A 12,725-nucleotide genomic window follows, 5' to 3' on the forward strand; every position below is an offset into this window, starting at 1 on the left:
GTCCTCCTCATCTTCCTAGGGGGGGGTTCATTTGAAGATTGTCCTCCCCAGGCAGGCAGTGTACCAGCTCTGAGGAGACAAAGTCATGATTTCTGCCTTTGAGAGTTTCTCATGGTGGGCCGAGCTAGGGTAGAGAGGGTGACGACAGTCACACTGATATATAGTTATGGTGGTGAGAACTTCAGGGGCACCAAGGAGGCAGAACCTGAGGGGAAGAGAGAGATGGAACAACTTAGAATTCAGACTCTCAGTGACGTGGCCCCAGCCCATGCCTGCCCTCCAGGCTGATCTCCCTCTTCCTGCCTATGCCCTGGACCACTTGCCATTGCCAAGTCCAAGCACACCCTTTCGTGCCTCCATGTCTGTTCATGCTGCTTCTCTTCCTGGAATGCCATTCCATGCCATAGCTGTGCTGTCTTCCTTCAGGCCCAGCTCAGGTGCATTTTTCCAGATGCCGGTCCTGATTCCTGTGATCACTTTGCCATTGTACTTTCTGCTTCCTGCCCTTGGGATACTTGCTGGTTTGGGCCTTGTATTGGAGTTGTTTGTGCATCGCCTCATTCCCTGTACAAGATACAGAGCTACTTGAGATCAGGGACTGTGTTTTGGCCAACCGTGGGTTGTCCTGGCCTCTGGCATGGTGTGTCCCACTGCTCACGGGACTGCTCAGGAGGTGTTTGGTGGAGGATTGCTTCAGCATCCAAGGGAAGCAGATTTTGTGTTCACAAACACAAACAGACTTGTCCGGTTGAGACACTGGCAATTTTCAGATGCCCACATTTGTTTTTCTTTCCAAACCAGTGCTTAGAAAGAGCCATGAAGTTTGCCTTTGAGGAGTTCCACCTCTGGTACCAGTTTGCTCTGTCGCTGATGGCTGCTGGAAAAGTGAGTTGCCCTTTGAGATTATACAATTCTTTATGTCCGTGGTTAGTGTCATTGAATTTCATGGAATGATGTAGTACCTTGTGGAAGTCTAAACCACTGTTTGAAACTGCCCTGTGGTTTCCCTAATGAGTAATCAAGTTTAATTATTTGGGGGCCAAAGTGAACGTGATACTGAGAAGAAAAATTCTGAAATATTTGCCTTTTTCTAGCCATTGCGACTTCATCATATGACATGGACTTGGCTTAAACCAAAGCTAGTTCTTCACACTGACCCTTTCACTCGCTGGAGAGTATAAACTTATTCCTAGGGGAGGTGGGGAGGATCTTTTGGTTATCTCTAGCATATGTTACATTAGGCAGTATACGATACGGTGGAGAGCATGGGCTGGTACGTCCAACTGCGGAATTGAAGACTGGTGCTGCCCTCACAGCTGAGTGACCCAGGGCAAGTCATTTAGTAACGTACTGTCAACTTCAGTAAAGTGGAGTAATAGTAGTACCTACTTCACAGAATTGTTATTAGGTAAATAAGATAATACGTCTCAGGTGCTAGGAATAACACCTCCCCTCCCCCCATGTGTGCCCTCAATTATGGCAGTAACCATTGTGTTTCTCATTAATTTGGGCCATTTAGTGAATTAAGTATGAGATATAAGATTATTTGGGCTAAGTGAAGTTAGAAATTTAGTATGGTATGCTTTAAATGGGGTATTTTATTTTTTATGATAACATAAGCTTCCACTGTCTTAATTTTTTTTCTTATTTTTACAATGGCTACACAAGTAGGGAACAAAATTAGGGTGTTGCCAGGGGAGGATTTCTGCTTGTTTTTAACCACAGTTCCCTCCCCTGTCACCCAGAAGCCCCAAGCTCTGGTTATTGCTGTCCCCAGGCCACTGCTTGATTGGGCTCAGAGTTGGAAGACCTCGTTAGGAGGGCATCCTGAGCAAAGGCCCCTCTGCGAAGGCTGTAGTATTTGGCTTTGTCAAAAATTCTGAGTTTCACAGAAATAATCTCCTCTTGCCAAGTCTGCTCGTGCCGTGAAGGTGCTGAAAGAGTGTATCCGTCTGAAGCCCGACGATGCCACCATCCCTCTCCTTGCTGCCAAGCTGTGTATGGGCTCCCTTCACTGGGTGAGTAGGGCTGTGGCCCTCTGCTCCTCAGCAGAGGACTCCAGGGCAGGGCCGCCAGCATTTTTCATGTCAAGGCACAGAGAAAAAATAACAGTAATTCATCAGCTACACAAAGATAAGGCTGTTTAGAACCCTGGGCCCCAGGCCTGGCCCTTGGCCTCCTCAAGCCTCACCCACCTCACAGACCGAGGGGAACCCATATGTTACCGGGATACTCTGGGTTTTTCTTTTTCATGGGAATGTGCATCAGAAGTAGCAATGATGAGATAGAATTGGAATTCATACTCAGACACATCCTGCTTTATGTGAGTCTTGTCGGACTGAGAAGGTATGTCACTGAATTATTCATCCTTGGCTGAGCCTGAGTTTTTCTCTAAAGCAAAGAGTTACCCTCTCGTTTAGCTCATGTGTAAATCTAACTGTCTTCATTCTCCTTCCTTTACATATGCTTTCTTCTTCAAACATTCTCCATCAAATTTGAATCTGGTGATAGCCTGATCTATAAGTTCTAGAACCTCAAAAATATGTCATTTGAGTAGAAAATAGAAAGCTCAGACTAATTGCCGAGGTGGTGGTATAGATAATTACCACATACAATGCAGTTTTGTTTTTTTTTCCTTTTTGTCTTTTTTCGTGACTGGTAACGGGATCGCAACCCTCAGTGTCGCACCCGTACTGCGACCGGCAACGGGATCGCAACCCTCGGTGTCGCGCCCGCACCGCGCTCAACCAGTGAGTGGACCGGTCTCTATATGGGATCCGAACCCTCGGTGGGAGGGTCACCACACTCCCAAGCACCGCACTCTACCGAGTATGCCACCGGGCCTGCCCACAATGCAGTTTTAATTTCTTTTCTTTAACTTTATATCAAGATTAGTGATCAGAAGTTGCTCGGAAGACTGACTCTTTGCTCACTCAGGCTTTTCACCATTATGGTCCTTGCTGCTTGTTACTTTCCATGTATCTCTCCCGGCAGGAGAAAAGTAAGCCTTGTGAAGAAAGTGTTCTACTTCTGTTCAATTTTGCTTCGGAAAATGTAAAAGAAAAAAGACATTTTGAAAGAGTAGGCTTTCACCTAAAACACACAGCTGTGGCGGTGTGGTGTGGTTTGTAGGCTTTGACAGTTTGGGGCTGCAAGCCGAGGGGACAGTGCAGGAAGGCTCTGGGAGTGGGTGGAACAGGAATGAACCTTGGGTTTGGAGCAGGCCAGTGTCCAGCAGTGACTCTGCTGCCCTCCTTCCAGCTATGGCCGTATTTATTACTGTAACTTATACATCTCTAAACGCCTAAAATAAACCTCTTTTTTTAAAAAGATGGGAGTGATGAATCTTTTCTGTATATTTTTTCTTACATTTTTATTATTAAAATTTCCAAAACCCACAAAGGTCAAGAGTATAATGAACTCTCATGTCTGTCACCCAGCTTCAATAACATCAACATTTGCCATACTCTCAAGGGACAAATCTTATTATTTTTGCCCCTGAAGAATTGTGTAAGACATCTTTTGGTGGGTGTAGTTTACAGGTGCACATTTTCTTGTTGAAATCTGTCGGCGTGAGGTCCATGTGTTGTGTATTGTGAAATAAATAGATGGAGTTGAAATTTGCAGCAGTTTGTGACAAAGAGAATCCAAGTCTAAATGGATTCTTTAGGTCATGGGGGTAAAAAAGAAGGCCCCAAACACAAAACATTCCAAGAACTTTATTCTTTACAAATATATTTAATTCAACTTCTGAATACCTAGCACAACCTCATTACAAAACCAATCAGTAAAAAATAAAGATGAAAAAGCTAGAACCCCACCAAGTATGAAAGTGACTTTGGAAAGGAAGGCAAATAAGCAGTAAGGAAAATTTTAAAGAAAAAAGACAAGGTGGGAATCCTGAGGACTGTTAGAGAGGCTCAATAAAGAAAACAATCACCAAAGTGGAATTGGAAGACTTGGGAGTTATTTTCAAAGTGACTCATCAGAATTCCATTCTCGGCAGCAGATGCTTATGGGAACTCATGTTAGAAATTCTGCAGGTTATTGTTTTTAACTTGTCTCATTTTTCAGTTGGAAGAGGCTGAAAAGTTTGCCAAAACTGTCGTTGATGTGGGAGAAAAAACGTCAGAGTTCAAGGCCAAAGGCTACTTAGCTCTGGGGCTCACGTACAGTCTGCAGGCCACTGACGGTGAGAGAATTCCCGTTCCCCCGGAGTTGTTGAGCCACAGGACTGGGATTCCCACAGTTCCCTTCTGTCTTAGAAGGGTGCTGCTATCCTCTGCTTGGGCTGGTAGGAGAATGAGAGGGAAGGGAGGAAGGCCCTGTGCCAGGGCTTCGGGTCCATATTCACAGGTACATCGTGTTGGTAGTGTGCCAGGCACCTAGCTGGCAGCATGGCATCTGCCACCAAGTGCAGGATGATTCACCCAACCCAGCCTTTTGCCTGCCCCCACCCCAGCACTTGGCCTGGGCTGTACCATTGTGAAGGGATATTGGATCTTACGCCCAGGAATGTAGAAGAATTCAGGGCCAAACACTTCCAGGAAGCTTCCCTTGACTGGTCAGGAACTGCCCCTTCTCCACTCACACATTTTAATTCACAGATATGTACACGTGTGTGTGGCAGCTCACCAAATATTTATGGCTCTTGATACAGTGATTTATACATTTTGGATGTACTTAGAGTTTTGGTGGATGGGCTTCCATCTAAAAAAAATCTCAAATTCTGTTTTATATACTTAATGAAGTTTTCAATGATGTGTTTGCAGAAAGTATAAATTGTTTTCCTGAATTATTACTATTTCTCTTTTAACATTTTATTGTTAAATATAACATGAATACAAAAAAATCTGTAAAACAAATGTACAACTTAATGAATTAGTATAAGACAAAATATCCTTGTAACCACCACTCTGCTCAGGAGATAGAACCTTGCCAGCCACCTGGGGAGCCCTCCATGTGCCCCCTCCCAATTACAAGCCCTCCTTCCCCTTTAAGAGAAAATGCTATCCTGACTTTTATAGTACTTACTTCCCTTATTTAAAAGTTTTTTTTTTTTTTTAATATTTTTGCTATAGTTTATTTTACAAATTATCCCAAACCCTTTTTTCATTCTTTCTGCTTTAAAATATCAAAGACCCTGGGAAAGTTTTGCATACCAGTTACTTTTTAGAAATGGGTTTTTTGCTATTTTCCTATATACATATGATGTATTGGCAATACCAGCACTTTGCTTTTCAGAGAAGAGCAAATTTAATGCCCTAGATTTAGCCATGTAAATTCTTGGTTCCAAGCCTACCTAATTCGCCCTGTAACTTTGGGAGAGTCACTTGACCCTGTTGAGCCACGTCTTGCATTCATGATTCAGTTGGGTCACCTCCGAAAGCTCAGTCACTGTTCTAAGTTAGCCATGGGCTGCAGCACATCCGGCCCTCTGGGCAGCCTTCCCCTGCTGTCAGTCTGAAGTCAGGCTGGAAGCTGCCATGCTGGAGCCGCTAGGTGAGTGCCTCCTACAGTTCCAACCATAAACAGGTTCCTCCAGGACTTTCTCTCTTTCATTCCTAGACAGGCTCCAAGGGAACCATTTCTCACAGGATGAGTGTTGGCTCACAGCCAGGTGGCCTCACACTTTTGAGCCGATTTTCCAATATCAATGTTGGGTTTGCCTGCTCCATCCCTTGTATATACATCAAGGTATTAAAAGGTCTGGCCATTGCCCTGTGTGAATTCAACTGGCCTTTGATGGCATCAAACTAGTGCCCTGGGCCCAGGACCATAGCTTCTAGGTCAGGAGGAACTCTCTGAAGGCCTTCTAATCCAGCACCATTGGTGGCTGAATCCCTTCTTTGCCATCCTGTAGAGCCAATCTTTACCCATGAATTACATGCCTACACCTGGGAAGACAGATGTGCTTCTTCTGGAGTTCCCAACTGGTCTTCTGAAATAGCCCCATATGCCTGGGGGTGCCAAGAGTGACCGTCCAACTCACATTTTCCCCTTGACATTGTTCCACAGTCATGGCCAATGGGTGCAAATGCCCGGGGGTAGGACTGGGCTTCATTTCCTTTCTTCTACAGTGCCTGGTACAGCACTGGGCACAGATGCACTCAGAAATTGTTGCTTTTAATCCAGTTGATTGTTTCATTGTTGTGATGGGTTTTGCATTTGTCAAAAACTCCCTGATCTCCCATGGCACTGACTAATTGAACCCTTTTCTTAGCTTCTTTGCGAGGGATGCAGGAGGTCCTACAGAGAAAGGCGCTTCTTGCATTTCAGAGGTGAGTGGGAGTTCATCTTTTCACTCGGCTGTACATAATGACACCAAAGTATGATAAGTATAAAAAGAAGAGATATTTATAAAGATTATGTAAACAGTGTTTCACCCCAGGAGTCTTTCATCTTACCCAGCATAGAGTATCAGAACTTGCTGCATCACTTGTTGCTGTGTAAATCTGCATTCCTGATCTGTTTGTCCATCTGGGTTTATTTTATTCATTCCTAATAAAGTGATTTCAGCTCAAAAAAGATAGATACTCTGTATGTCTTGGGTTATGATTCCTTTATTAAAGACATTTGTCATCATCCAGAAAAGAGATCCGTCTTTTTTAGCTTTTTTTTAACATGTCAAGCTGTAGTTTTTATATTAAGAAATGAAAAGACCAGATTTTTAGGAGGTCTCCAAATACTAATACTAATTCTAATACTGCTAAGACAGGCCAGAAAGCCCCACATCCCCCTACCCCACCCTGCTCCATAACGCTTTGTGCTTGTCTCCATCATTGCACCTTTCATGAAATTAGGAGAATGCCATATAATTATAAAACGCTTGAGTGTCCCAGTGCTCTTTCACATCTCTTATTTAATTAGCTCCTTACCGCACACCAATAAGGTAGCCAGGAGAAGTGGTATGTCTGTTGCAGGTAAGGGACTGAGATGCAGGAGTTAAAGGATTTGCCAGTCACGTAGATATTGAAGTTAGTATAGAATCAAGGTCTCCTGACGCTAAGCCAGTTTTTCTTGTACATACTGTCTACAGTGCCCTAATTTTATTCTCGTTACAGGTATAATAAATCACTACAATGAAATCATTGCCTGAAAATATAGCCCCAAGATATGAAATCTAGAATTGGTATTGATCCTGTCACCTTAAATATATCTAAGTTACATTGATTTCTTGGAAGTGTATTAGAAACTTAGCTGCTTATGTGAAAATTTCATGAGAGCCTCCCGATACCTGCTAACCTTTGTTAGATTCTTTCATTAGAACTGGGGTTGCTCAGATTTGTTATGGTATCCCCGTGCCTTTTTTATAAAATCATTGTCACTGGTTTCAGTTAGTCTGAAACTCTTTCATCTCATGTCTTTCTACTTCTTAAGCAGGCTTGCTGAGAGCTTCCTCACTTTTCCAGTCTCAGTCTGGTTAATGACAAAAAGTACCAATTGACAGCTGCAAACAGATCTCCTGTCTCTGTGCTAAGCTTTTGTTGATGTTCTTCAGCACAGGGTGTGGAAAGCATTTTCATTTCAAATGATTTGGAGTTTTAAATTCTCCAGTCCTAGTTTGTGAAACCCACACATGGATGCTTAAGAACGTGGTCGTTACATCTGTTTCACTTTTCTTAAATCAGCACATCTTACTGGCTCTCTAAAAACAGCTGTGGTGGTGGTCTGCCTTGAGCTGCCAGTATAACTTCATGTTATATAACAGCTATTCCATTGGCCTGAATTCTTTTTTGCTTAGGTTTTAATTCAAAGAGGTTTTTTAAATATTAGTTCATCTGGCAATAAAGAGTAATAAAATCCCACTAACCTAACTGATTACATTGTGGAAAGCTAACCTAAATTAGTATTTGTGTAAAATATAGAATGTTTTTCAAAGAAATAAAACTATTTTATTTCAAGTACACATTAATGAGGACTATACTAGTGAATTGTAGTCCTAACAAAAATCTTCAAGGGAAAGATTTTTAATAAATAAGAGTGATTAGTATTACTTCTTAAATGTAAATGGATAATTTAAAACCACTTGGATGAGAAGTACTTTTTCTGTGTTTTAAATATTCTCCTCTACAATTCTGTTTGTACTATTGCTTTGCATTTTTTGTCTAAAAAGAAAACCGTGTAATTCAAAAAGTGATGGGGTTACAGATATAACATGTGAAAATTAACTCTTAATTGTGACCAAAGCCAGAATTCAAAAAGATTTGCTCTCTAATAGATTCAAAAAGGTGATTTTTGAAGACATTCAAGTGTGTGCCTGTATCTTACTGTTGAACTGTCAGCTGTTCTTACACTCATAAGCTTAACCCAAGCAGCTGAACCAATTCATTTGCCCTGTACAAAAGTCTAGTGAAGAAAAACATAATGTTGTTTGCAGACCTTTCTGAAGATGCTGAATTGATCTGAGTTTCTGCTTCTGTGGGTTCTCACCTCCTACTGAGAAAAGCAATTCTGAAAATAGTTGAGGGCGCATTTCAGTGCATTGACCCACGGCATGCAGAGAGCCTGGGCTGCTCTAGGAGGAAGATGTGGCAGGGTGTCGCTTGTGTTTGCCACTCAGTGTGGCACAGGTACACAATCTCACTTTATTTTCCCCTCTCCCTCCTAGCTCAAGTGTAAGTGTGGTATGTTTTGTGTATGTAGGATGACCAGCCATCCCAATTTGTTAGGGATTGAGTGGTTTCCTGGAACATGGGACTTTCAGTGCTAAAACTAGGAAAGCCTTGGGTAAACCAGGACAAGTTGGTCACCTTATATGTGTAACTAAAGGGAGGTTCCTGAATAATAGATTTAACCCAGTTTCCACATTTTTTTCTTAACTTGATAGACTAATTCCATGTCCAGTATAATCAGGACTGAAGTGGACTTCAAAGAGAACTGGCTAATAAACAAGGCAGCAGGGTGATAATTATATAAAGACCAGGCCTTGGGATCACACGTGCTCAGAATCACACGTCCTCCATTCCACTTCTGGCTGTATCTCTTTTGTTGGGTGTTCTTGGACAAGATGCTTAATAGTAGATACTTCATAAATTGCAGTTCTTATTGTTACAAGGTATGTGCCTTATGGACCAGGGTCAAAATGAGCAGCCCTCTCTATGTTCTTGGTTCAGCCCTAGAGGATGTTGGTACTGGGGTCTAGAAGAGCACTGGGGTAACCTCCCAGCATTCTGGGTTCTATCCAGGCAGTCTGGGAGGCCCATCGCCTGCTCTCCAGTATCAGCCCAGTGTGCCTCTCTCTGGGCACTGCTCCTAGGATCACTTTGGGTGTCCCCCTCTGGAGGAACTCCTCAAGGAAAGGCACTTGTGTGGTTCATCTCCAGGCTCCCCAGAGGCTGGCATAGGGCGTGGCATCACAGTAGATACTGCGTAATGTGGATGGATGGACGGGCAGTGTCTTCCTCATGGAAGAGAAATTGGATTAATGGATGTAGAGGTGCTTTAACAAGGGAAGGGCTTTGTGAGCATCTCTGCAGTAACGTTTTTAGGTCTCTGGTTTCTCTTAGCAGCCTAGTCATGTGCTCACTGCATGGGAATGGAGTTTATGGGGTTGCTTTAGATTCATGTGCAGAGTTCAGAGTATTAAAGTTCTTAGGAGCACTGACGTCCTTCCTCTCACCTGCATTGCTTGATGATCTGTCAAGCAAGTTGCCTGTGGGCATACCAAAGTGGCCTTGTCACAGGAAGCTTAGCTGCTGAAGTTGTTCTGCACAACTGAAGCAAATTTTCTAGAGTCTGCATGAGAACAACACCATGCAGTTTTCCTTGTTTGGTTTAACAATCTCCTATTTCCCTTTTTGTTTTTCATAGGCATAAAGTGGTCTGTTTAATTCATTAGCCAAATTATCAAAATAAGGATTTTAATATGTGCATGTTTAAGTTGTGCCTTGGAAATTTGGCAGTTGGGTATTCACTATTAGCCACATCAGAAATTCTTCAGATGTTGCCCTAATGCACTTCAGAAATGCCAAGATCTCCAGCACTTCTGGCTTCTTTTGCAGTTCTGTGGTTAACAGTTAACAATCATGGGACAAGGCCAGGGTGGGACCTTCAGTCAGAACTGTCTTTATGCACACCCTCAATTTGCCAGATTTTCACTTGGTTGGTGTTGCGTGGAGGCACTTTATTTGTGAAAAACGTGACTGGACTGAGAAAATTATAGCTCTTAGAAATTCTTTTTAAGCATTGTGGAAACCTGGCTTTATTATTTTTGAAAGAAGATGGTATAAAATAAATAATTCCAAATAATTCAAAGTCTCTTCATACTTAATTTTGTATTCATTTTCCCTGAATAATTGGGAGAGACAGAAACCATGACATTCCAATCTCATTTTTTATGAACACCAAAGAAGAAAATGCTTTGATGTACAAGTTCATAGAAAACCGACACTTGTAAAATAATAAAAGCTGGAGCATACTGAGTAGGCCTCTGGTAGAAACAAGACATTTAAAAGGATAACACAGGCAAATACTCAGCCTTAGCCACTTAAACTAAGGTGAGAAAAATCCTAAAGCTGTGTCTTGAGGCCAGGTTTCTAGTAAAGGTTCCCCAGGAATGGGAGTTTAGGTGTTGTGTTCTTAAGATTAATAAAGGTCAGAGACTAACCTCTGCTTCACCCCAGTCCTGTACACAAGCTACCACATTTGCCCAGACAAAGCCACATATTAGTGGACTTAGCATAATGTCTGGATGGTGAACACTTAGGAGATTCTTTAGCTCCTTTCCCCACACAGACAGACAATTTAATTAAAAGGCCTTACTTATTACTTTAGAAAGCCATCCTCGGCACGTTTTGCTACAGTTGTGTGGAATTGGTTTGCATGGATTTGGATAATGATTTGGTTTTCTTTTTTTATCTTCAATTTGTTTTCTGCTGGTAGAAGATCCACCTTTAATTACAGAATGTTGACAGAACATCATGGAGGTGTGTTTACTATCTGGGTCCCACTGTTTGTAATTAGTCTGCTCCATGGTGCCTTTTAAAGAAAGTAAAAGTTTGTTTTTCTCTTCCCACCAGACTGTTAAACACAGAATTATGTCTTGTACATAGTCACATTGAGTTGTTTATACTGAAATACAATTCACTTTCACATAAAAGCAAAAAAGACCATATTTGCAATCAATTAGGAGGCCAGTACAGCCTCTTCCCATCCAGTGTCAAAGGCCAGTTAATAAAACTGAGCCTAATGTCTTACCACAGAGTCTTACACATCACAGTTAATATGAACTAAACTAGGAAACTGTATGGAGTTTAGTAGAAGCTTCAAAAGACTGAATAAGTGTCTTTCTTTTCCCCCTATATTTTATCAAAAACCAAAACCTCATTTTATGAACAAAGCTGGGCCTTTGATTTTCGTGTGGTTTCTCTGAAAGCCAGAAATTTGGATGAAGTAGCATTAAGGCAAAGCCAAACCTAACCGAAGCAGCCATCACCTTGCCAAGTACACACATGGCTTCACCGTGTCCCAGCATGACATATGGGCTCCTCCTGCTCAGCCAAGGGAAGCATCTGCTGGGGAGGTCAGACCTCAGGGCCTGTGGATTCTTCATCTCTAGGCCCCTCCTCAAAGCCTAGGTGCACTGGCTGCCATTTTAGATGCTAGGTAGGCAAAACACAGAAACATACACCTGTATTACACCTACTCGCAGTGGTAAGAGGACAAATGCTTTACATTTGATAGTGGACAAAGAAGAAGAGTGAAACATTAAGTAGTTAAAGTAAATAAATATGTGGCCTTGGTATAAAAATGCAAATGTTGAGACTTGTTTAGTAGGGAAAGTAAAAATGGCCTCTCCCATGTACTAATAGCCATGAATACTTTTTCAGGGCCCACAGCCTGTCACCTACAGATCACCAAGCAGCTTTCTACCTGGCTCTGCAGCTTGCCATCTCCAGACAGGTAAGTTTCTCTAACGTTCCCTAAACTTGGTGCACTCTCTATCTCAATAGGATTCCTTCAGCTTTCCAGTTGGATGCACTTCCTTCATTCACTCGAGGCTGAGTTGGAACCAGGGACTGTTATTGGAGGACATCAAATCCTCACAGTGAAGACCCTGGTGTTTTGGTCAGTTTGAGTATTAGCTGTGAAAACACAGGAGTTCCAGGCTCTGCTTTTGAAGATGAAATCCACAAATCTGGGGAGCCCGAGCTGGGGTCAGATGGCAACATGGAATGTGGCACATGCATGTACGCTGAGCCCCAGAGTCATCAGAGCACTCTGTTCCTTGCTAGCAGGAACAGGCTGGCAGAAGCCAGTGCTGTGCTGCATGGTGAGGATTTAGTCACTCGTTAGGCCCTGGTTGTCATAACGGTGTCAGTGGTTGACAGAAAGATGCCAACAGGCATAGACCAGAGATACTAGGTCCTTTAAAATACATAGAAGATACAAACAATTATGCACAGTGGCTATTGGAAACAGGAGACTCAATAGTATTCTCCTAGCTGGAGGGGCAAGCTTCGCTGGGCTTCATCTTCCCTAGAAGCTGCCTTTGCCATTGTCATACCCTCTTGTCCCCTTCCAGTTGTTCTGGAGACTTGGGCCAATTGCCTGCCTACCCACCAGGTGCAAAACACTGGTGGTAACCCCAGCACATTCCTGAGTGCTGACTGGGAGGGTGACTGGTCAGCTCCCCAGACATACCACTCCCCTGGCAGACCTAGGCTGAGATATGTGTCTGCCTTCCGGCTCGCTTGGGAATGGTGTTGAGAAGTAGCTCCCAC

General features: G+C 42.8%; 1 protein-coding gene across 1 annotated transcript; it reads left to right on the plus strand.

The window, feature by feature from the left end:
* Positions 1–805: 805 nt before the first annotated feature.
* Positions 806–11,904, plus strand: LOC103583252 (tetratricopeptide repeat protein 7B-like; the record flags this gene model as incomplete). The annotated part of the gene is made up of 5 exons (XM_008564624.1): positions 806–885; positions 1,914–2,018; positions 4,075–4,192; positions 6,224–6,281; positions 11,832–11,904. Coding segments are annotated over exons 1-5 (423 nt in total), but the record flags the coding sequence as incomplete, so codon positions are not given.
* Between the last annotated feature and the right edge of the window lie 821 nt (positions 11,905–12,725).

This window comes from Galeopterus variegatus, unplaced genomic scaffold (assembly GCF_000696425.1).
Source record: "Galeopterus variegatus unplaced genomic scaffold, G_variegatus-3.0.2 Scaffold20963, whole genome shotgun sequence".
In the NCBI taxonomy this organism is placed as follows: domain Eukaryota; kingdom Metazoa; phylum Chordata; class Mammalia; order Dermoptera; family Cynocephalidae; genus Galeopterus; species Galeopterus variegatus.